Consider the following 24,429-nt stretch of genomic DNA (forward strand, 5'->3'; position numbering starts at 1 on the left):
CTTTCTTGCTCACGTGCTCTTAGGGAAGACATCTGCCATGTTGCAGGCTGCCCTATGGAGAGGTTTAGGTGTCCAGGAACTGATGTTTCTGTCCACTAGCAAGGACTTGAGGACTTCTAATAGCCACATAAGTGAGCTTGGAGGTAGATCCTCCTCCAGGTGAGCGTTGGCATGACTGTAGCCCTGGCCAACACTTGGTGGCAGCCATGTGAGAGACCCTGAGCCAGAGGCACCCCTAAGCCATGCCCAGATTTCTGACCCACAGAAACTTTGAGGTAATAAATATTTGTGGTTTTAAGTTTTAACACAAATTTAAGGTAATTTTAATGCAGCAATAGTTAACTAGATCATAGAGAGGGATTAGAAGCAAAGAGAAAGCGGGGGGGGGGATTAGGAGGGGACACTTGTTCTAGGTCAGGGAAGAGATGATGAGAATCTGGATTGGGGCAGCAGCTCTGTGGGTAAAGAGCAGGGAACGGATTTGAGATAGGTCTGGAAACAAAGGAAAGACATTTGGCAATGGAGTTGGATGTGGGAATGAGGGAGGAGGCAGAGGAGAGAACAACACCAGTGTTTGGTAAAACGGGGGGTGGTGTTAGCTAGAGTTGCCAGCATGCAGGCCCCTGGGGATGAGTTTAAAAAGTAGCTCCTTGAGATTTCTGGCAACAACAAGATAGATCAACAAGCAGACTCTAGGTTGGACAAAGAGAACAGTCACTGTGGTCTGGGGAAAAAGTACTGCAGAAAAATGGAATCAAGGGAGTAAGAACTGGAAGGAACTCTCTTCCCTGAATTAGGTTTTCTTGTCAAAGTGTATGGTATACTACTCTCCCCTTCATCTGGTCATTCATTCAGCAAATATGTATTAAGTGCCTTCTCTGCGCCAGGCACTATCCCAGGCACTGCGGATGTAAAAGTGAGCACAAGAGTCTCTGCCTTCATGGCATTCCTATCTTCATTGCAGGAAGAGAAACAATAAGATTTTTGGCTTCTGGTTCTTACTCTCTCCTACATTGCTTCTGTCTTAATCTTTGACGATTTCAATATACACAGAGATGATCCTTCCAACATTGTTCTCTCAGTTTCTTGCCTCAGAGATCTTGTCCTCTCTCTGCCTCAGGCACTCATTCCATGGTCATACCCTAGACCTTATCATGAATCTAATGCTCTAAACAATACCTCATGTCTTTCCAATTATTCTCCCTCCTGTTCTGACCCCATCAATCCTTCCATGCCAGGAAGTGAAACCTATTAATCCTACATTTTGCATTATCTCTCTCTCCCTGTTAATGTCCTCTCCTCCAGTTATATCAGTCAGGATAGGCTAGGTGCTGCTGCAGTAACAAATACTCCCAACATTTCAGGCTTATATTTAAGGCTTACATTTTAAGCTTTAATACAACGAAGAAAGATTTATTTCTTGCTCGCACAACTTGAACATCGTGGGTCAACAGAAGGCTCTGCTTTTCGTAGTCAGAAACCCAGGGTGATGGAAAAGCCACCATCTCAAATAATGTTGGTCACTATGGGAGAAGGAAAAGAGAACTCTGGAGAGTCATGTTGGCAATTAACTGCTCCATCAAGAATCTGTAATCTGATTGGCCGGAACCAGTCACATGGCCATACCTAGCCTCAAGTGGACTGGAAAGTGCATTTCTACCCAAAGTCCAGAAGCAAGGGGTGGGATTGGAGAACTGGAATATTTGTGAATAGCACTTAGAGTTTCCCATGCCAGCTGAAATTCCATGGTTAATCTTTATCATCACTCCCTAGCATTCACCCTCTACTTCCTTGCCTCTTTTTCATTTGTTGTATGGGTACTCTCTTAGCAAAACCACAACTCTGGTTAAATATAACTTTCCACCTTCACCCATGCAGCTGAAAGCTCCTCTTAGAGTTGCCAACAACTTCTCAGGACAGTACCTCCAGCTTACCCTAGATTGGGCCAATATTCCTGTCTTTCATACTTCAGGATTGGAGGTGAGGTGTGGACAAGAGCATTCACAGAAGACTTCACCGAGGGAGGAAAGAAACTTTTGTGAATTGATCTCCTACTGTGGACCACTGTGTATGCATAACTACCCTGGACTATGCCTTAAAGATTGGGGAGGATTTGCCTCTTTGGTCACCAGAGAGGAAAGGGGGAAGATATGTGGGATGGAGTGATGGGGAGGAGATACACAAAGATGTGCAGGTGGGAAGTAGATTTAGTGTGTAGGGGCAGCAATGATGATGAGGCATGTTGCTCCTGCCTCCTAAGCCTCTCTTGAGTTCAACTGTGTCTTAATATTCCTGCTGCTGCTGCCAAAGTCTACCATCATAATCTTTACCTCTCCTCTCTCTTCAACTCCTCCTAGCCGATCTCCCTAACTCTAGCCTCAATTCCTGTCCAGTCCATTCTTTAAGTGGGCGTTAGAGTGATCTTCCTAAAATTATCTATCTATCTATCTAATCTATCTATCTATCTCTATCTATCTATCTATCTATCTATCTATCTATCATCTATATCTTATCATGTTACTTCCTGGCTTGAATCTCTTCAGGGGATGCCCACTGCTTTCAGAATGAAGCCAGGACTTCGTAGCAGGTCCTTTGCTGCCTTGAAGGTCCTAATCTGTGCTGTCCATTGTGTTAGCCAGCAGCCTCATGTGGCTATGGAGCACTCAGAATGTGGCTAGTCTGGTCTGAGATGTGCCATAAATGTAAAATACACCCCAGATTTCAAAGGTGTAGTTCAAAGAGAAGAACGTGAAACATCTCATTAGCAACTTTAAAATATTGACTGCATACTGAAATGATAATATTTGCCTATACTGGGTGAAATAAGATATTATTAAAATTAATTTCACTAATCTCTTTTTACCTTTTGAAATGTAGCTACTAGAAACTGTAAAAGTACATATGTGGCTCATCTTATACATATAGTGGACCATGCTGACTGTATACCCCACCAGTTTCATCTCTCTGCACTATGTTAATTTTAGTTAAAGTTTTTTCATTAAAATGAACAGAAACTGACTTCGAAAGAAATGAAAATTAAAAGTTTGGGGAATTGATTGCAAAGGGGCTTCAGAATCAAAGGGATTATTGATGAATGGGTCTGGAAAGGAGCAGGGCAGCTCTAAGGGCCTCAGCAGCAGAGGTTCACAGACATTGATGTAACTCAGCTCCATTTCTGGGTCTCACATTCCACATTTCAAATTCCTAGGAAGAGAGAATCTGATTAGATCAGTTTAAATCAGGTGTGTCTACTCCTGGATCAATCCACTGTGGCTGAGGAAAGAAGGACTCATTGTGAGCTGCCTACTGCACAGTTCCCACCCTCAACCCTCCAGCTACTATGTTCCTAAAAGGTAGTATAAGCACTCTAACCTCTAGGAGTCAGCAAGCTTTTTCTGTCAAGGGCCAGATAGTAAATGCTTTATGCTTTGTGAGCCATAGCATCTCTTTGACAACTATTCCACTCTGCTGTGTAGAGCGAAAGCAGTCAGAGACAATACATAAGTGAATGGACATGACTATATCTCAATAGAACTTTATTTATAAAGCTAGAAAGTGGTCCATCGTTTGCCAACACCTTACCTTGTACTTTCTGTTCCCTCTGCCGGTACTCTCCTTTCCCACCTTCCTTCCAGCAAGCTCCTAGTCATCCTTCAGTTCTCGATTTAGATGCCACTTCTTGGAAACTTTCCTTAACCCTCCTCCCCTGGCTAGCTAGTGGTCTCTTCTTTATGCTCCCCCAGACTCCTGTACTCCATCCAAGCGCTTCTCATACTCTGTCGTCATTGTTCTGTTACGGCCACTAGATTACTAGCCTGGGTCTCATTTGTTGTTATAAACCCAGCACCTGGCATGCCCGGCACATGGTACACACCTGAGTATCACTGGATGAATGGAAGAAGCCATGAACCTGTGGCTGGCAGACAGAGCAGATATCCTGAGATCTTAGGGCAGTGGTGAGAATTCTGGGCTTTTGTATTAGCTGCATGAAACCCATTTCCTCACTTTGTTGCTCCTCTGAATCCCAGGGCTCAGGCGGTAGACAAGGAGAGAGGAGGCTCCAGGCCGGGCAGGGGTCCAGGGATCTGGCAATTTCCATGCCATCCAAGCCTTGCCTGTCAGGGGCCTTAGGGCTGTGTTCCCCCTAAGAACCATGTAACAAGCTGAAACACCATGACCTCAGGAAAGCACTGGTGATGTGAGTGTTTAAAAATATGAGAAGTGGAAAGTTCTAAGGACTGCAAGCCTTGGATAATATGATAAGCCACACCCCAACTGGGGTGAAACCAGGAGTGCTCTCATCCAGTCCTTGGAGGAGGACTTCCTGCTCCTTGGTCAGGTTCCCTGTGGAGGCCCCACGAGGCAGGGGGCATCGCAGGGAAGTAGGGGGGCAGCATGTGGCCAAGGGTAGCCTCGGTCTCATAGTTACCGAAGGCCACAGTTACAGGGGCTGCAGAATGGGCTTCCTTGACCTGAGAGGTTGATGAGTAATTTCCAGCAGAACTTGGACAAGGACACAGGAGACTATGAGGTCCCACACGTGGTTGTGGCCTCTGTGAGGCTTCATCCAGTTCAGCACATCATCCCCTGTTGCCTCAAGAGAGTAAGGAGAGTTTCTCCTCTTAAGGGAGACAAAGAATAAAGCTGAAATAGAACCTCCCTGTCCTTATGGTCTTTGAGTGACTTACCTGGGCCCCTCATGTGGATGGCAGGCTGGGGTGGGTGACCCGAGACCACCGACGGCAGGTCTTCCATAAGATGCAGCTTATGACCAGCAGAGTGGACGAGGAGAGCAGGGTTGGGATGATGATCACCGCAGCCTGCAAGCCACCCACATCTGGCCGAAGGGATGGAGGCATCAGGGCAGTGGTAGTAGACTGCTCCCCAGGGGCAGGCTGTGCCCCTGCCCTCAGTAGCTGTGACCCACACAATACTGGGCTCCCAGGTCTGGAGGAGGCGTGGTACAGAGCAAGAACAGGCTTGGAGGCAAAGACTGAGTGACCTTGGACAAGCAGCCAAAAGTACTTTTCCCCCAGTGTTTGGCACTTGTTGCTTGGTACATGTTTGTGGACTAAAAGGGAGAGAAGTGATGCTAATAACACCAGGTGCTTTATATACCTTGACTTATACAGGTTGGCAAGATGCTATTCCCATTTACCAGATGGAGAAGGTGAGATGCAGGGGCTGCCCCTTTGCCTCATATTCAACCCTTAACCACATGACCTCATTTCCGGACTCCTATCCCTAGCACATGCTGTTCCCTCTTCCTGGAACACTTTCCCCAGCTGTTACTCATGCTGCAGGTTTCAGCTTCTGTGGTACCTCCTGCAGCAGGCCCCTCTTCTCTGAGTTCCTGCACTTCCCCTATTGTTCTAGCCCAGCCCTCCGCACGTGTGCTGTGACTGCCTGGTCACTGCTGGCTCTTTGCTGGAGACCTGAGATGCACCTGTCCTTGCTCGTCTCAGTGCTAGCACATCGTAGGCACTCAGTAGGGATTTGTTAGGTAAGTGATTGAATGGGAGAGTGAGGGAGTGGAGAGGACAGTGGGACTCTCTAGGAGGAGAGTGGGGATGGGGCTCCTCTGGCCCAGCCCTCCCCCACCCACAGGTAATGCTACCTTTTCTCCTTCGGGACCTGCCCAAAGTCAACACGTCCCTGGAACTGGGGGAGGGTGGACCCAGGCTGGGCTGAACAAACATGGCCTTCCCCACCTGACTGCCCCACCCCCAATCAGTTCTGGGCATTTGGCTCCAGTCCAAGGACTGTTTCTGGTTCACCAGCTTCCCTCTGTGAAAACTGGTCAGTGCTATGTAGGAGGTGAGGGTGGGCTGGGAGGCACAAAGCCTGGATTCACCTAGCTCTGCCATGAACATGCTGTGTGACCTTGAGGAATTCACCTCCTCTCTCTGGCCTCAGTTTCCTCAACTGTAGCTAGGGAAGAATGATCCCTGCACACATCACAGTGGTATGGGTATGGGAGGATAATAACAAGTGTGGGTTTGGGAGTCACACAGCCCTGGGTTCAAATCTGAGCTTTACCACTTAATTGGAAAGTCATCTTAACTCTCTGGACTTAGTGTTCTCATCTGTAAAATGGGAATAAAATGGTACCTCCTCTCAGGCTTGTTGTGAGGATTAAACGAGATGACAGCTAATAATATGCATTCTGTTAATGATCCCTCAAGGCCTGGCGTACAATTAGATTTAACAAATCATAAGGGTGTTCAGGGGCTTGGAGAGAAAAGAGAGCATTTGGAAACATGGGTTCGAATTGGGTTACAGAATTTCAGAGCTGGGAATGTGCCTTAGGAACCTTGTGGCATGTCGGTGAGGAGACTGAGACCCACCCCTAAACTTCCCGCAGAGTGGAGAAGCGTCTTGTGCAAGATCACACTTAATTCCACACTATTTGGCTGGTAAATTCCTGGGGCAGAGCATGGGCTTGGGTTGGGAAATTGGGTATTTGCTTTGGAAAACTTTCAAGTGGCTCAGCTCCTTCCCCCATCCTCCCCCCACCTCCATCTGCCCCTGTTCCTCCCCCAATCTGGTCAGTATGAGGGAAAGCTGGCCGAAGAGCTGGCCGAAGTGCAACGGCAAGTGGCACTCCTCCCCTCACCCCCCACTTGATTCCAGAGGCCCTTCTCCACCTCAAGGTCAGGATCACCCAAGTCCCCTACCCCCCAGGATTGGAGGAGCCCAGGGTCCAGGAAAGCAGCCAAGGAAAGGGCAAGGCAGGTATCTACTTACTGCACCGGTGGGCAGCAGTGGAGAAGTTACAGGGGGGCTCTGAGCCCATCAGTGAGGTGTTGGGGCCTTCGCTCAGGAGGGGTGGAGGCAGCAGGTGCTCAAGGCCTTCCTGGGCCTTCCCTTCCTAAAAGTAGGGACAGGCCAAGGTTACACCCTGGAGCAACAGGTTCTGGCCCACTGTTGTAGCAGGTTCCCTACTCAGAATGGGGTTTAGGAAGAGCAGGCTTCTAGGGGGCCCCTCAAGGTCAAACAACCTTACTGTATTAAACTGATGTTGTAGAAGACTATTTAACGGCATGGAAAAAAAATTCAGTGGAGAAAAAGATAGGCTATGGAACAATAGGAGAGTGTGTTCGATTTTGGTAAATAATACTCACATGGAAAAAAAAACCCGTAGACCTTATCACCCAAACGCTAGCAGTGGTTATCTCTGAACAGTGGTTGATGGGTAATATTTACTCTGTGTGTCTTTTTTTTTTTTTTTTTTTAAATTATTTATTTATTTATTTATTTATTTATTTATTTATTTATTTTTGGCTGTGCTGGGTCTTCGGTTCGTGCGAGGGCTTTCTCTAGTTGCGGCAAGTGGGGGCCACTCTTCATCGCGGTGCGGGGACCGCTCTTCATCGCGGTGCGCGGGCCTCTCACTATCGGGGCCCCTCCCGCTGCGGGGCACAGGCTCCAGACGCGCAGGCTCAGCAGCCGTGGCTCACGGGCCCAGCTGCTCCGTGGCATGTGGGATCTTCCCAGACCAGGGCTCGAACCCGTGTCTCCTGCATTAGCAGGCAGATTCTCAACCACTGCGCCACCATGGAAGCCCCACTCTGTGTGTCTTGACTGTATTTTCCAAATTTTCTATGATGAACATGTTATAAGAAAAAAACATTTACTTAGGAAAGCAACACATTTAAAATGAGCAAGCCTTTTGACCAACAAATTCTATTTGTAGGAATTTACAGAACTCATAGGAAATAAAGAATGAACATAGTTTTGTAAAAGAAAATTCTGTTTTTGTTTATGCATAAGGAAGAATGCCTGGAAGGACCTGCACCAAACTGTTAATAGCTGTTGACTCCTGGGAGTGGGAGGAGGGGACTTTCTGTTTTATGGTCTTACGTCTATTTGAATTTTTTTGCAATTAGCAGAAGTTATTTTATAATTGAAAAAAAAAAAAAAAGACAAACAATCAATGTCCCTAGTCTTTGCCGGCTCTTCCTGGTTCTCTCTGTGCACAATCTGGCTGGGGGTGGTCAGTGTGCTCACCCTGGGCATCTTTAGCGAGGAGCCATCCCTGGTCTCTAAGCTCCCTCCCAACTTGGAGATGGAGTGCTTTTCATGATTCCAGCTTGGACACTAACCAGCTCCAGCCAGCAAATATTTTCTGAGACACTCTCTGCACCCATGTCCCCGGGGAACATGATCCCTGCTTCAAGATGCTCATGGTCTAGTGGTAGTGGAAGACCCAAAGTGCTACAAGGGTCCAGAGCATTGAGTTCTGCTGGATCTGAACGACCAGGGCAGCTTCACCTTGAATGGGACGTGAAGGATGAGTAAGATTTCAACAGTAAGGAAAAGGAGGGCAAGGGCATGCTAGGAGGCGGATGGGTATTACAAAAGCGGAGGTGTTAAGGACCAGAATCTGCTTAACATTTTCCATTTGGGATCCTAATATTCTGAGTGCTCTGATTCTAACATTATATGCACCATTTTTTTCTCCTCCACCGTGAGACCCCCAAAACAGAAAGGCAGTTGTTGTGTCACCATTAGCCTATTGGGTACTGGTGAGGGGGAATGAGGGCTGAAAGCTTGGCCAAGAGTAGGACTTGGATCGGTTCAGTGCATGGGAGCCATGGTCATTTCTGGCTGGGTCTGTGCCCACACAGTAACAGCTGCTGTAGAGCTGCCCATGTGGAGTTGTAAGAGTTCTCCTCTGTCTTCCTATCCCTACTATTATCTTTCTCCCACCTGCTTGGTGTGGTGCCTGAAATCCCACCACTAGCTACTCTTTAAGAGAGGTCTCTGGGACTTCCCTGGAGGCGCAGTGGTTAAGAATCCACCTGCCAATGCAGGGGACACGGGTTGGAGCCCTGGTCCAGGAAGATCCCACATGTCACGGAGCAACTAAGCCCGTGTGCCACAACTACTGAGTCTGCGCTCTGGAGCCCGCGAGCCACAACTACTGAGCCCGCGTGCCACAACTACTGAAGCCCACTCCTAGAGCCCATGCTCCGCAACAAGAGAAGCCACCACAATGAGAAGCCCGCGCACCGCAACGAAGAGCAGCCCCCGTTCGCCGCAACTAGAGAAAGCCCGCACACAGCAACAAAGACCCAACGTAGCCAAAAATAAATAAATAAATAAATAAATTTATTTATTTATATATATTAAAAAAAGAGGTTTCTATTATAAATGTGCATGGGTCAGGGAGGGAGGCATTGCAAACCATTAGTCAGTTACCCTGAGGAACACAGGAGGGTAAGTTTTGTTGGAGGAACGAAAGGGATGGAGGAGCGCATTCCAGCAGTGTGACAGAGGGAGGCCCTTAAAGAAGAAGAGGGGTTGGTGAAGGGGGTCACTGCTGGACAAACTCCATGAGGCTGCCTCAAGCTAGAACCCTAGAACCGGGGGTTGCCCCATAGCCCAGGGCCACCCATCTCTCTTGTTGAACCAACGAGGAGTGGACACCCATAAGGTGGCGATGCCAGGAGCTGTCCAGGGTCACTGGTGAGTCAGGCACCAAGTCAGGGACCACTCCAGATTTAGCAGGTTTGCCCAGATCTCAACCCTCAGTCTGCATCTGTGGGACGCATACACCTCCAGCTAGTCTCTGCTTTTTCTGGGACTTCCTGGGGCCCTTATCTGCTTCTCCCTTCTCCCAGTGGCAGAGGAGAGCTGCTGGGCCCCAGGGCCCCATTCCTGGCTTGTAGATCTGGCAGCTTAGTCATGGAGGGGCTTTTGCCTGGGGTGTGCAATGGGCAGAGGAAGCAGGCCCAGGGGCTCAGCCTACAGGGAGTGAGGGAAAGCCCCTTCTCTGGGGAAAAAAATTGCAAATCCCCGACCACCTGGGGTAGCAGGGCTGACACTAGTGCCATGGAATCAGGGGATGCCCTCGTGTCAGTGCCCTCACTTACCTGCGACTCCCCGTGGCTCCAGTAGCTGCCCAGGTGGCTTTGTCCCTGCTGTGGCTAGTTCTGGCTCTGGCTCTGCTGCCAGAAAGGGAGGTACCAGGTGTGGGCAGGCACTGACTGACTCTGCCCTGGAGGAGGGGCTACGGAGGCCCAGGCCAATTCTCCATTCTCTTCGGGGAGGAAGATGGAGAAAGGTACCCGCTGTTGGTGCCTGGAGCTGCAGGGACACAAGCCACTCCCCTTCTCCTTCCGCTCTGATGCCAGGTTCCCAGGGGGTGGGAGGAGGCATCAGCATCCACAGCGGGGAGATTAAAGGTTGTGTGGAAAGAGCCGATGGCTGTGAGTCTGCAGACCTGGGTCTGGGCCTGGCTCTGCCTCACGGGCTGGTGACTTTCCTTGTGGGCCTCGGTTTCCTTACCTGTGAAATGATGGGGTTGAGACCAGTGGTCTCTTAGCAGCCACCGTGGAATCTGTGATGCTGGCTAGCACGCTCAGCTGGGCTCACTCCACCCCGGAGAGGACTTCCTGACTCTGCTTTGTTCCTCCTCCTCGCCGAGGAGCTGGAGGCACCACTCTGAGGGCACCCTTACACCCCGCTGACCTTTTAGTTATGGGGACCCTTCTCCTCTGAGCACCACCCACCTCAGCCCTGCCCCTGCCCCCTCCCAGCTGGCCCTCTGTGCCCCTTTTTCTTTCCTGGGTGGGAGGCCCTCTCAGCTGGCCCTTCTCCCTCCTCAGTGACTGGGACCCAGGACACCTGGGTTCTGGCCTTGGCTCTGCCATGTGCTGTATGACCTTGAGCTAGAAACCAACTCTCTCTGGGCCTCCGGATTGGGCTGGAGGAGCCCCCAATCCTCCAGCATTCAGACTTGATCACATCATGGCCCACAGTTTTGGGGAGCTCACCAGGACCTGGGCTTTGTGCCCCTGGCTCCAGCCTCTTGTAAGGCCCTCCCTTGTCATGACATCAGAGTAGGAAGCCCCTGGTCCTCTGGTCCAAAGTGTCCACTCTTCCCCTAGTTCACTGAATTCCTAGGGTGAATGAGGGGCATTTTGTAATAGTCAGAAATATGATAGAACTATCAAAATTTTGAAAGAAGATGGAAGAATGTTCTTTTCTCTATCTAGGGTAAACAAAAATCCACATAATTTGATCCAGGTAGAAAAGAAAAACAAAGGAAAATGAGCATATTTCAGAATAAAAGTATCCCCCCCCTACTATTTTTTTGGAGGCTGTACTTCCTGAATGCATCTCTACTCCCCTCTCCTTCCCTCTCCCTACCCCCCTCCCCCTCCCCCCTCTCACTCCCTCTACTTCTGATTTCTGCTCACCCCCTCTTCCCCAGAGACACTGGCTAGAATTGTAGATGTCCCAGAGTAAGGAGAAATTATCATGCCCTGGTGGCCAATGACAATTCAGCACCTTGGCCAGCACACCACCCCTCCCCCGACCTCACCACTCCTGGCCACCTGCATTTAAGCCTATGACATGGTCCTTTGAGGCGGACATTCTGGTGGAGCATTTGAGGATAGTGAACAGGGCAAGACTCAGGCAGGAGGGGAAGAAGCCAGGAATTCTGCCCAGGTGTGAGCAGTCAGCCTCCCGGGATGTCCTCTCTGGCAGGAGGGAAGGCCCATCCCTAGAGCCCCTGAGCTGAGACTGTGCTGTCAAGAGACCTTATCTCCTCTCTCCATCTTCTTCTCCTTCTCTCTCTCTTTTTTCCCCCACTCCACGTTGGGCCCTCTCCCCCTCTCCCTTTCAAAGCTGAGCTAACGGGAGACTGTTTAACTTCAGTGTTTCTATAGGAGTCTGTTGTAGTTTAACTCCTGCACACCAGTAGCTGAGATGAACAAAGGAGAGACTCGAGGTCCAACTATTCATCCTTTCTTTGCACTTCAAAAAGAAGAAAAAAAAAAAAACACAAAAAAGAGACCTTATCTCTGTTTTTTGTTCTTGCTGCCTGCTGCCACCCCAGAGAGAAAGACCCAGAGCTAATGGCCTTGTTAGGTGCTGAGCAGGCCAAGCCCTGGGACCAACATTAGACTTACAGAATCCTGGACCATCAGAGCTAGTACCTAGGCAATCAGTTAACTAGATCCCTAGCCCCTCCCTAATAGAGATGGAGAAACAGAGGTCCAGAAAGGGAGAGGGACCCGCTCAGGGTCACACAGTGCCTTCATGGGTCCCCCTCTGACCTGGGAGGTACATGAGGCGGAGCCTGCAGCTGAGACTTGACTCACAATTGTGTAATTCTTTTTTTGTTTTTTTTTATGGCAACGAATGTTAACTACATTTATTATGGTGATCATTTTGCAATATATACAAACTTTGAATCATTATGTTGTACAGCTGAAAGTAATATAATGTTTTATGTCAATTATACATCAATGAAAAAATTGTTGGTTTCTCAACCTCATGACAAGTAGGTTTAATAATCTTAACCATTGGCATGAATCAACTATACCTAACATTTTAAAATGTCTGTACATGAGCAATCTTTAAAGCTATATTAGTCTTAGGCTCTGCCTCCATTATTCATAATTAAAATGATGAGCAAGATCTTCAAAAAATAGGAGGCCCATTTAAAGCTCTGCCTTTTACTAAATCCTTGCTGAATATTGGAAGTCTAGCACTAGCAGGCATACCATTCCTGACAGGCTTCTATTATGAAAAAAGGACAACGGAAGTAAGGCCAATCTTTCGAAAGTTCTTTACATTAAATAGATGAAGTAATCTTAATCGAAACAATAAACACTAGCTCTGCCCCCATATGGGCTTGTTAAGGTAGCGGAGCCTGGTACAATTGTGTAATTCAGTGGTGTGGAGCCTGGGTTAAGCTCCCACCTTGAATCCCAGGGGGATCACAGTTCTGGTGGCTGCTGCCTGTCACTGAAGCGGTCCTCAAAGTTGAAAAGCATTTCCAGGGCGATAAGTGAAGAACTGGGCTTCAGCTTTGGACAGGCCTGGGTCTGATTTCCAGCTCTGCTGAGTACTGGCTGTGGGTTCCCCGGCAAGTAGTGTTTCCCAGCTCAAACACTGAGATAACGATACCAACCTCATGGGCTTGTCTTGATGTTAGAGAAGGTGCAAAAAGTACTAGCGCTTTGCTTGCTGACCACAAACAGGGATGCAAATGAGGGTTTCTGTCATTCTATCAATTCTTTCCTGCCCTGGGGAAGATCTTTCCTGATCCCTCCTTCCTCTCCAAGGCTGTGCTGCCTTTACCTCCCCTCTTTGCTTACCTGTTAAATGTGGGGTTCCTGGTATTAGCCTGATAACCCCAGATTCTTACATTCAGGATTTCTCTGGACACATCATACCTCTTAGTGGTACCCTGATTTCCCAGAGTCCCCAGTTGTGTGTTCAGATTAGGTCCCTACAGTTACTCCCAGACACTTGGAAACTGGGAGTGAAGACTGGGCAGCGACCAGCCTTTCTTGGACCTGGTGCTGAGACTGAGTGGGGGAAGGCGAAAGAAGGAGCGTGGATGGGGTGCTTCTCCTCCAGAGGACAGATCCACTGAGCAAAAATAGAGGGGTGTGGCTTTGGGGGAGTCACAGGGATCTGAGAGCATGGAGGTGGGGGGTGGAGATACTCTAGTTCCAGTATCAACCCCTACAACTTCTCTGTAAACTGGGGTGTTCTCCATCAGCCAATCAGAGACCTCTCCCTCTGCCCTTGCCAACGGCCCCTCCTCCTCCTTGTTCATGTCCCTCTTCTTAGAACTGCAAACAAATCAATGACTGGGGTAGTTCCCTCTCTTCCCTTCCCTGCCTCCTGGTATAGGTGAAGGTCCACCTCAGAGAGCATCCAGTATAACCTCCCTCATTCTGCAGGTGAGGAGACTGTGGAAAGGACCCTCACGGTACAAAATGAGTCAGCACAGAACAAAGACTAGGTCCAGCAGTCCTGTTTCCAAGGCAGCTGCACTGCACAACTGCAGGGGGTCCCAGTGGCCTTTCTACTTACAGTGTGAACAGCCTGTGTGTCCACATGCAGGGCCCTGTCTCCTGGCCAGGCTGCTTCCCCGTCAGTCAGAGGTGGGATGGACCTCCTTCAACACAGCAGACCTGGGGACCTTCCTGGCCTAGGTGGTCCCACACCCCTCACAAGGCACAAGGAAGAAGATAGACTGCCTAGGGGCAGAGCCAGCCCAGAGGTTCAGAAAACCCACACAGTTCCAGGCACTGATTCTGGGTGGCAGCTGGTGTGAGAGGCAGGTCCTCCCTAAGTGCACTGCACTTTGCAGCTTCTCCTCCAGAGGACAGAGCCGCTGAGCAAAAATTATGTGAGATTGGTGTGATTATCCCCATTTTCCATGTGAGAAAACTGAGGTCCAGAGAGGTTAAGTCATTTCTCTAAAGGCACCCAGTGACGGAGCCTGGATTTAAGCCTAGGTCTGTAGGGTTCCAGTGACTAGGCTCTTGCCACTGTCTCATAATCTCCCCTCTGTCTGTTCCCAAGGCTACCACCATGCCCTCCTCCAGGCAAAGACTGACAGTCTGCCCTGGCTGGTAAGTTCTGACGTGAGTGCCTTGGGCTCACTCAGTTCTAAACTCACTTACCAGGTGTGGGACATGGGACTGTAGGCAAGTCATGTCCTCTCTATGAACCTCATTTTTCCCCCTCTGTAAAATGGGCATAATACTATCTACCTGGTAGGGTTGCTTTGTGGTTTAGCTATGCTGATGTACGTATGCTGCCTGAGCCAGGATAGATGGGCCTCTGTGTGTGTCAAAATGAATGGAACTGACCGCTCACAGCCTGTAACTTTAATTTAATACAAATTCATCATAACTCACAAAATGGGCAACATTTAAAATAAAAATACTGCTGGGGGTGGCCCAGATTCTGGTAGCTGAATGGGTGGGGTGAGACCGAGGAATCCTCCCGCCCAAGGGAGGCCCCAGTGGGCAGCAGTTGTGAGGTGGGAGCCCCCCAAGTTCAGCTAGTCTGGCTCCTTTGAGGTGGGTGTGGTCAGAGACCCCAAGTTCAGAATCTAGGCCCCAGGACTAGAAGGAAAAGCTAAGGCCTGGGAGACATTTCAGCTTGGTCGGGCAGGCCCGCTCCTGGGGCTCCTGTCCCGAACAAGGACAAAGCCACGGAGCAGGACACGTAGAGGCTCTGCTGCTTCAAAGCCAAGGCCTAGAGGTGGATTCCAACGGCAAAAACTGAAGGTGGGCTTGTTCAACATCCATTCTAACTTTCTTCTATTGTGCCTTTTTTGTATGGATGAGGCTGGAAAGAAGAAAAGTACATTTCCCAGACTCCCTTGCAGCCCAGGTTCTGGATCTGACTTAAGTTTCCCCACACAGAATCCCTCGTAGACATTTGGATCCGGAAATTGAATTGAATGTGGGGAGGCAGCCCTCAGGACATCCACTGACTGGCGTGGACAGTAGCAAAGTCAGCGTAGTTCTGCAGCCAGCGGCTTCTTGATGCAGGGGCTTCCTGCAGATGGGAGCAGTGTTCCTGGTCACAGCAGACATGATGAATTTGGCGGCTGGGAGCTGTTCCTGGAAATTCAGCAGAGTCTGCTCCTCCGGCCCTTCCAGTGATTTTACAAAGCCACTAGGGACCTGGTAATAAATCCTTGTCTAAAGCTAAAGCAGCTCTTGTTTTCTGCAACAGGATCCCAACTGAGACAGATGCCAAGATTGATGAGGGGGGGGTCCAGCTGACACCCACCCCAGTGCTCAGGGCCTGACTAAAATAACTGGTCCCCACAGCCTCGCTACACCCTAGCCTGGTCACAGAGGCCTGGCTGGACCCTTGTTTGGAGCTGCTGGGGACCTCCACCATCCAGTGATGTTTGTCCTAAGTCGGGGTGTGCCACTATCTGGCCTTAAGAGCTGTGGGCAGGAAGGTGGTGGCACAGTGACTGTACCAGGTGGGCTTAACCACTGGGTGCCTTCCACAGGCCACAACATCACTTCTACCCGCAGATAAGTGGGAAAATCATGAAGCTCTTGGTACAGGGATGGAAGGAGAAGGTGGTTCTCAGGCAACCCTGGGACTAGCTACCGCCTGTGTCCACTGTGGGCTGGGATTGAGGATAAAACGGCCCATCACTAGCTTGATCAGGGGCAAGTTTTAGGCCTGGAAGCATAAGAGGGTTCTGTGTCTCTTTCAGGCAGCCACGTGCTGGCAACAACGGACACATCCTGAGCTTAGGGCATGTGGGCAGGAGGGAGACATAGGGACGCAGTCCCCTGCCCCTGAGAGGAGGGGGATGAGGGTCGGGCAGGGGCTGCCCTGAGGAGAAGCCATGTCACATCCTTGGACCAAAGCTGCATCCCCATTAAGGTCAGAGCTACAGAACGTCAGTGCTGGAAGAGCTTCGGAATCGTGGAGCACAACCCCCATTTTACAGACAGGGAAATGAGGGTAAACAACTGGCCTGAGATCTCAGGTTGGCCCGGCTGGGCTGGAGTCCCGGCCTCCGCTGTCCGGGGCAGGGCTCTCGCTGGTGGCCATGCTCAGGCCTGCGGTCTCCCTCCGCAGCACTAGATGCGGACCGTGTTGATCCGCAGCGGCTGCACGTTCTTGCCATTGGCGTGGCTCTGCCCGGGGCTGAAGTAGGAGCAGAGCTTGCCGGGGAACTTCTCGCGGAAGGTGTACAGCCAAGACATGTCATCGGCGTTATAGAAGATGAGCAGGCCTTGGTCGTAGTCCAGGAAGACGCCCACCTTGTCGAGCTTGTCGCGGACATTGAGCCGCGTCCAGGGCTCGGTGCAGGCGCTGTACTGGTTGCCGTCGTGCATGACGATGCAGTAGAAGCCGCGGCTAGGCTGGATCTGGATGCTGCCCTTACGGCTCGCGGCTTCGTGTGCCAGCCCGATCACCCACTGGGTCTTCTCCGCCACCACCACCTCCCAGTAGTGGACGCCGCCACTGAAGGCCTCAGAGCCCAGCACCGACACCTCCACGTCGAAGCGCTTCGGTGAGTCCTGCAGCGGCTGTGGGTGCAGGTTGCCGTAGGCCACGATGGTGCAGTCGTCGGACAGGATGAGGCGCTGGTGGGCGGTGCCCGGGTCCAGGGTCAGGGCGGCTGGCACTGCCGGGGATGGAGGAGGAAGAGAAGATGAGTGGGGAGAAGGCGGTGGACCCACTCTATGGTGCCTCCCTGAGGACGGGTTCTGGTTGGCCCCCAGGAGGCTGTGTGGTGCTGAATACAAGCCTGCCCTCTCTGGGCCTCAGCTTCCTCCTCTGTAAAATGGAAGGGTGACAGCTAAGGTCCTTTCAGATTTTAACCTGGCTGCAGGGGACAGGAGCTATGGCTGCTTGTTCACTGATGGTGTCCTGGGGCAAGGCACACAGTGGGCACTCCACAAGATTTGTTGAATAAATATGAATGTGGTCCAGAATTGGGTAATTTCAGAGCTGGGAGGGAGCTTAAAGATTATTCGGGGGTTGGATAATCACCCTATGGGGTGCTTTGGAAATTTGTTGGGGTGTTTGGGTTGTCTCAATAGGTGGGATCCAGGGATGCTAAATGCCCTGTATGAAATGCACAGGGCGGTACCATGCCCCCACCGATGAGTTTCAGACGCTCCACCAGATATTCATGTGGATGAAAAATCTTCACAATGACCTGAAGCTACAGCTTAACTCCATTTTACATATAAACATGAAATAACTTTTTGTACAGTTTTAATATATACTGAATGTTTTGAAATGCAATTACCATATAAACTGGGGGAAGACTGAATTTTTTTGTCTGGAATGTCACTGAGAATTGTTCACTTTTTTGGAAAATACATCTCTAAGAAGAACACCATTGACCAATAAAACCTACCTATTTAAGACTGCATTTGAGGCAGAATGATGTTTTAGCCATGGTGTGAGCACCTGACTGTTCATTATGTTTTCTAGGGTGGTTGTGAGTGAGCATCTACATATTGACATATACAATATTTTATTATAAATATATTTTTCCTTTATATAATAGAGTATATACACTCATATACATATATATGTATATGTGTATATATACTTGAAATTGTGAAAAGGTCATACTATCTTTGAGACATTACAAATTATTTGTTATGAAAAGTAGATGATGGGTCTGAAAAAGTTGAAAACCACTGATTCTAGGCCAACTCTCCCATTTGACAGATGGGGAAACTGAGACCCAGAGAGGAGATGTGACTAGTCTCAGGTCACCAGGCAAACACTGGCAGAGCCAGGACTAATCAAGACCGGATGGAATCCAGCCCCAGCCCTCTCTTCCTGCCTGCCTCTCACTCAACACCCGCCACCCCACTCAGGCCCAAAGCCTTCGCCCAGACTGTTCCCTCCACCGCCTCATCTCTGCTTGTTGTAATCACACCCCATGAGGCTCAGTTCCAGGGCCCATCCTCAGGGAAGCCTTCCTGGTTGCCCAGCAGGTATGCTCACTCTTTCCTCTGAAATTCCTTACCTTTGTTCGTGCCCCTCTCCTGATAGTGGGGTAGTCTTCTGTGCCCATATCTTACCCCCATGTACACCAGGAGGGCAAGGACTGTGTACTCTCCTACCAGGCTCTGCCTGGTGGGCCCAGTGCCCAGCACATGGCCTGGCATGCGGAATGTTTCCAGAAAGGCTCACCAAATTAAACTTGTGTTGGCCTTTGGGCAGGCAGCACAAGCTGGGGCACCCGGCTCTGGGCCGGCCACACTGGCTTAGCAGGTCTGGCTCTCAAAGTCTCATGAACTCTTGTCAAGGACTCTGTTTACTCTCGCCTCCCTGAGGGAGCTGATGCTCAGCCAGAAGGAGGAACCTAGAATTGGCTCTCATTAGCCTGATGAGCATTTCCAGGGCAGAGTAAGGCAGAGGGGAGAAAAGGAGAAGGAATCCTGTCACTAGTTCCTTGGAGCAAAGAAAGGACTCCTCCAGCTGGCTCTCTGGTGCTTTCCTCATCTGGCGGAGCGGAGGCATGAGTGCACGTGGCAGGAGCAACATCACCTCCTACTTGAGCTACCTCTGCTGGCTGCACATACGCAGAGAAAGAAAATGCCTCAGTGATGGCAATCATCTCTAACAGGGGGTGACAGCCAGTCCCTGAACTGTGCTCCTGTTCACAGCCCACTGACAAAACTGGCCATTGACTTACAGCAAGCTGCTTCCATGAGCTCTGTCAGGGATAAATTTAGTCTTGAGTTTTACACTCTTCTTTCCTGTTCTTAGAAGTCAGAGGGCTGTATGGAAACAATGAGCCCTGTGACTAGAGGGGTCAATGGAAACACAATTTTCTATCCAGGGACACAGAAGAGGGGAGCCATGAGAAGGAGGACACTGAGGCAGTGTGTGAACGTTTCGCCCTGTCATCTGGTCACAGCGCAGCCTGTCCGACCAGAAGGCTCCTGCCATGTGGAATGTGGGTGTTCCCACAGTGGGGTCCAGAGGTAGGAGGTGGAGGGGATGTAGGAAGTATGTGTGAGGGGGAGCTCGGGGGAGAAGAATCATCTAATCAGACACACATGGGGCCACTCCTACTGGCTGTGGAATGTGGGTTATACTCAGGTGTCTATGGCAGAGGGGCAAGAGGGACAAAGCGGGCACATTGCCAAGGGGTGGGCAGCTGTGGTTGAGTGCCCCACGGGAAACTGGGCCTTATGTCTGTGGTGCCCAGGATGATTTGAGGAGACCAGCGACAGGCAGAAACCGAGGTTAGAAGGACCAGTGGGGAGACTAGCATGCAGGCAAAGGGCTCAGCCCCATACTCTTAAGCCTAATAGGGCAACGTGGGCCCTTCCAGTGCCACTGATGAGTGGGGAGGAAACCCTAGGAGGCAGGCAAGTGGGCTTTCAGTGGTTCTGAGATTGGGCCTGTAGGACGGAGGAAATCCTCACTGCACTGAGGGCTAACTCCTTGGCGCAGACCCACATGGTTGAAGCCCAGGGGACTTGCCGGAGATAGGACCTGCCACTCATTGGGTGTGCTTAGGGGCGGGGTCTGCCGTTCATTGGTCAGTTCTGGCAACAGAGGCGGGGCTGGGGGGGTGGGACCTGATCCACAGGGGGCAGGGCCCAACAGCCCATAGGGTGAGGCTAGGGGCAGGGCCTGGCATTCTTATTAGGCAAAGGGTGTGGCTTGATTCTTAGGGGGCTTTTACACCCCAAAGGGTGGGCTGAGGTCCACCTCCTCATAAACAGAGGTCCTGTCTTCGGGCCTCTCTCAAGTCCTCCCGGAGGCTAGGGCTGACAGGAGTAACAGCCTTTAGACCAGAGAGGTACCCAGCTGGGGACATGGCAATACCTTTTCCCCCTCTGAGAAGTCAGTCCCTGTGTGGGGACTGGCAATCCCTCCACCCATCTTTTATTCTCAGGAGAGGTGACAGACTCGTCAGACAGACGCAAAACAAATCCCGTCCCCTGGGGTTCACAATTTTACAGGTCAGAGCTCTTTTCTAGGTCCTGGGACACTTTTATAAAAACAGAAAGCAGGCACTGAGGCAGTCCATCTGGTCTCCAGGTGTGTTCTCCATCCATTTAAGCCTCTCTGAGACCTCAAGGTCAAAAGGCAAGGAGCGTGGACTGTGGGGGGCCCAGGAACTGTCTCCTGGTCACCATCAGCCACATACCGCAGTGGCCCAAGCGGCAGAGAAACCCCAAAGTCCAGCACCATCACTTAGCAGCGAGTGGCTTGTGCCTCTTTGTTCTCAAGGACAATCAGCTCTTTCCTCTGGCCAGGCCTTCAAGAAGTCTGGCCCCTCAGTCCTCCTGCCTACTCAGGCCCTCAGTTGCACAGTATGGGCATTCGAAAAACATTTTCACACCCTCTAGCTCATGGGACCAGTACAGCAGCTCCAGGAGCAGAAATTACTATACCCATTTTTCAGAAGAGGAAACTGAGGCTCCAAGGAGATTTCTCTGAGTTAAGTGGCTTGCTCAAGTTGCCACTTTGGGTGGAAGCAGAGCTGGAACTTGAGCTAAGATCTTTCACACTATGTCCTTTCCTTTATGTGGCCCTAGAAAGCCTGTTCAGCAAGACTGAGGAACCATCTGATGATTCATGATAATCATAAGAAACAGGTATCAAGCATTTACTAAGCTCCAGGATTATTATCACAAATAAATAATCTTATTTAATTCTCCTACTTACCCTGGGAGACAAATCACACCTTCCCCATCCCTGTTTTACAGATGAGGAAACAGGCTCAGAGAAGGCAGACATTTGCCCTGCGTCACACAGCTAGGCAGTGAACATGCTGGAACCCAAAATGATTGGATTCAGATAAGCAGGAGGAGGAGAGAGCAGCCCAGGAGAGGGAGGTGGCAGGAGCAAAGGAAGTAGTGTTTGGTGTCCTCTGGACAATGGCCACCTGGCCTGGGTGGGGAGGAAGTTTGTGCCTGGGAGCTGGGGCAATCAGGCCAGGCAGTTGGAGGAGAGTTTCCAATGTCAGCTGAGAGGTGGGGCAGGGGTGTGGGTGGTGGTGGAGAGTGGAGGTTCCAGATCACGGGAGTGACAGGTGCTATATGGAGTTCTCAGGTGACCCAATAGGAAGGCTGAACTGGAAGGGGGGCAGGCAGGAAGCTGCTAGAATCCAGGGCTGGGTCCCTGGGGGCACCTGCCCCTCCCAACTGGACAAAAAGAGCCTTGGTTTTGGTAGAGGAGCCAGAGTGACTTCACAGGCCCTACAGACAAAGGAAGGGGCCCAGCTAACCAGGTCACTGTTCTATGAACCCCCAGGGGCCGCTGTCCTTGGCAGGATGTTCAGGGCACACCCTACTGCTCCCTCAGCCCCTCTCCTACAGGCAGCTTTCCCTGGGGCAGCAGTTCTTAAATGGGGCGGATTTGCCCCATAGGGGACATTGGGCAATGTCTGGAGACAAATTTGGTTGTCACAACTGGAGGGGGTGTGTGCGGCATCTAGTTGGGTAGAGACCAGGGATGCTGTTAAACGTCCTACCATGCACAGGACAGCCCCCAAGACAAGGAATTATCCAGCCCCAAATGTCAATAGTGCTGAGGCTGAGAAACCCTGCTCTGGGGCAATCAGCAAATTCCCACATCCATTTGTTCACTTGTGAGGGAGTCAAGAAGGGAACACTAGCACCCTTATAATACAGAGGAAGAAACTGAGGTTCAGAGGGAGGAAGTGACTTGTCCAAGGATGTGCAGCAAGTTTCTTCATTCACCAAATAATTATTGAGCACATACTTAATGCCAGGCCCTATTCTATTGGGTTGGCAAGGAAGTTCATTCGGATTTTTCCATATGTAACGGAAAAACCTGAACGAACTTTTTGGCCAACCCAATAGTAACAGAACTGAGAGCAGGACTCATTCATTTCTGTATGCATTCATCCACAAACATTTACTGTGCTGGCTGCTGGGGATGCATAGTGATGAATCAGACTCATCCCCTGACCCCTCAGAGCTCATGGTCTAGTAAGAGAGACAGCCATGCAGACATTAACAAAACAGTGAGACCAGGAAAGCCCAGGGCTACCTGGAGAAATCCAGGAAGGCTTCCCAGAGGAGGTGTTTATAAACGAAGATGTGAAGGAGAGTAGGAGTTAGTCATCAAAGATTAAGGTTTGTGTCGAGTGTTCTTGGCAAAGGGAATAGCATGTGCAAAAGTGTGGAGGAGAGGGAATATGGCTCATGTAAAACCTGAAGATGGTTCAGTGTGGCTGAGTGTGATACAGAGGGGAGAATGAGAGAATGGCTGGGCTCAGATCTCATATGGCCTTGACTGTCAGGCTGAGGTGCCTGGGTTGCCTCTCTGAGCTATGGCAGCTGAGATAAATAGAGCTCCTGAGACCATCTGCCTGAGGGGCTTCCCTGGGTCAGGGGAGAGGACAGGACCCTTGGAGGGGCTTCTTGCCTCCTACAGTTATGCTGCTTCACCCATGTGTGGCCCTCACCCTGCTGGGTCCCAGTGTGCAGGTCTCTCCAAGGCCGGGAGCACACAGAGACCCACAACCCCAGGAGGAGAGCCAAGAGCCCCACCCAGTTGGCTGGAAAGTGGGCCCTTCCCCCAACTACTGCCCCCTTTGTCAATGAGGGCACAGATCCAGATTTAAGGGTTCTAGGAGATGTCCCTTCACTTTTGTGCAATTGGTCATGATGCATCCATCCAATGAGGTCTTCAGTCACCTGGAGGGGAGCCCCATCCCTGTCCAGCATTCACACCCTCAGTGATTGTCCTCAGTCCTTCTCCATCTGTACCTGAAGGCCAATCGTGAACATCCTGGGATCATTCATGCCCCTGCCCTCCCCACCGCCTTTGCCTACACAGTTCCCAATGCCGGGGATTGTCCGGAGGCACCTCCAGGCCCCACCCTTTCCTGAGTGGGAAAGCCCTCAGTTTTCAGCACTCAGTTCAAACGTCATCTACTCAGTGTTCCCCTGGCTCCTTCCTCACCCCATCCAGAGCCTCCTGTTGTCCCTCTGGGCTCCCATGACCCAGTGTAAGTCCCTCATCATGGCCCTGGTCCCACTGGACTACCAGGGTCTGTTGTCCCATCTGTCTCCCCTGATCCTGAAAGTGCCTCGAAGGACTTTCAGTGTTTGTAGATCGAAAGAATGAATCCAGATAGGTGGAAAGAGCACTGATTGCTGTGTGACCTTGGGAAATCAGTGAGCCTCTCTGAGCCTCAGTCTCCCCAGCAGTCTTCCTGGGTTGGTAGTATGAGGCCAGAGAATGCCTGGTTAGTTTAGTAGGTAAGGGCACAGGCTCTGGGGTCTGACGTGTCTGGGTTTAAATCCTGGCTGTACCATTTACAGGTTGTGACCACAACAAGTTCCTAACAGCTCTGTGCCTCAGTTTCCTTATCTAAAAAATGATAATAACAGTGTCTACCTCTTAGGGAGAAGTCTCCTCTATATCCTTGTCTCACATCTAAAGGACATTGCGCCTGACTCAGGAACACAGAAGTTTCCCTGCTGCCAATAGGTTCCACTCTGATGCCCTTGTGGGTTGTGTGATCTCGGGAAGGCGTTGACCTCCCAGTCTCAGGGCCTACTAACTCTACTAGAAACCCATTTCAGACTTTCTCCTCTCTCGGCAGATTTCCCACGACCTCCTCTAGCCCATCCTCATCTCAGAGGACGACCTTGCTTCCTGCCTTACTGGGAGAGGTGAAGAGAATTCCCAGGAGCCCCCACCACTGCCCCCTCTGCTTCGGGGCCCATTTATTCTACCTTCTCCTGGCTCCCAGCAAAGGCAGAGGCAGATCCCACTCCTGGCGGTCACCCCAGCAACTCTCTCTCCTTCACCCTCAATTCTGCCTTCTGCTACTGGATCTTTTCCATGCCCCCCACCCCCCCATATATGCTGCCATTTCTTCTATCTTAAACAAATAGCCACTGCCACATTTTCTCTCCTTCCCTTAAATAAAACTCGTTGAAAGCACTGTCTCCACTTCCTCTCTCATTTTCTCTTGGACGGCCTCCAGTCAGGCTTTTGCCTCTATTGCTCCACCAAAGCAGCTCTTGTCAAGGTCACCAAGACCCGGAGAACAGTCAGTTCTGATCCTCCCACACTTGGGGTCACAGCTTTGCCACCACTATCCACTCTCTCCTCCTCGAAACACTTTCTCCACTTGGCTTCCAGGACAGACGC

At 50.6% G+C, this 24,429-nt stretch overlaps 2 protein-coding genes and 1 long non-coding RNA gene across 4 annotated transcripts in view; 1 reads left to right on the forward strand and 2 right to left on the reverse strand.

The window, feature by feature from the left end:
* Nucleotides 1–2,057, forward strand: part of AZIN2 (antizyme inhibitor 2) — a 44,756-nt gene extending 42,699 nt beyond the window's left edge. The window contains exon 11 of the mRNA XM_057556202.1: nucleotides 1,973–2,057. Within this exon, the coding sequence (XP_057412185.1) occupies nucleotides 1,973–2,042 (70 nt within the window). The 3' untranslated portion in view covers nucleotides 2,043–2,057. The remainder of the gene's footprint in view (nucleotides 1–1,972) is intronic.
* Nucleotides 1,429–9,949, reverse strand: LOC103008933 (uncharacterized). The gene is made up of 4 exons (XR_451009.1): nucleotides 9,879–9,949; nucleotides 6,748–6,871; nucleotides 4,689–4,837; nucleotides 1,429–1,523 (listed from the first exon to the last, which is right to left on the reverse strand). It is a non-coding gene; the product is annotated as an uncharacterized LOC103008933 (long non-coding RNA).
* Nucleotides 9,950–14,638: 4,689 nt separating this feature from the next.
* Nucleotides 14,639–24,429, reverse strand: part of TRIM62 (tripartite motif containing 62) — a 31,716-nt gene continuing 21,925 nt past the window's right edge. For both annotated transcript variants that reach the window (XM_057529625.1, XM_057529629.1), the window contains exon 6: nucleotides 14,639–16,933. In XM_057529625.1, the coding sequence (XP_057385608.1) occupies nucleotides 16,383–16,933 (551 nt within the window). In that variant the 3' untranslated portion in view covers nucleotides 14,639–16,382. The remainder of the gene's footprint in view (nucleotides 16,934–24,429) is intronic.

This window comes from Balaenoptera acutorostrata, chromosome 1 (genome assembly GCF_949987535.1).
Source record: "Balaenoptera acutorostrata chromosome 1, mBalAcu1.1, whole genome shotgun sequence".
Taxonomy (NCBI): Eukaryota; Metazoa; Chordata; class Mammalia; order Artiodactyla; family Balaenopteridae; genus Balaenoptera; species Balaenoptera acutorostrata.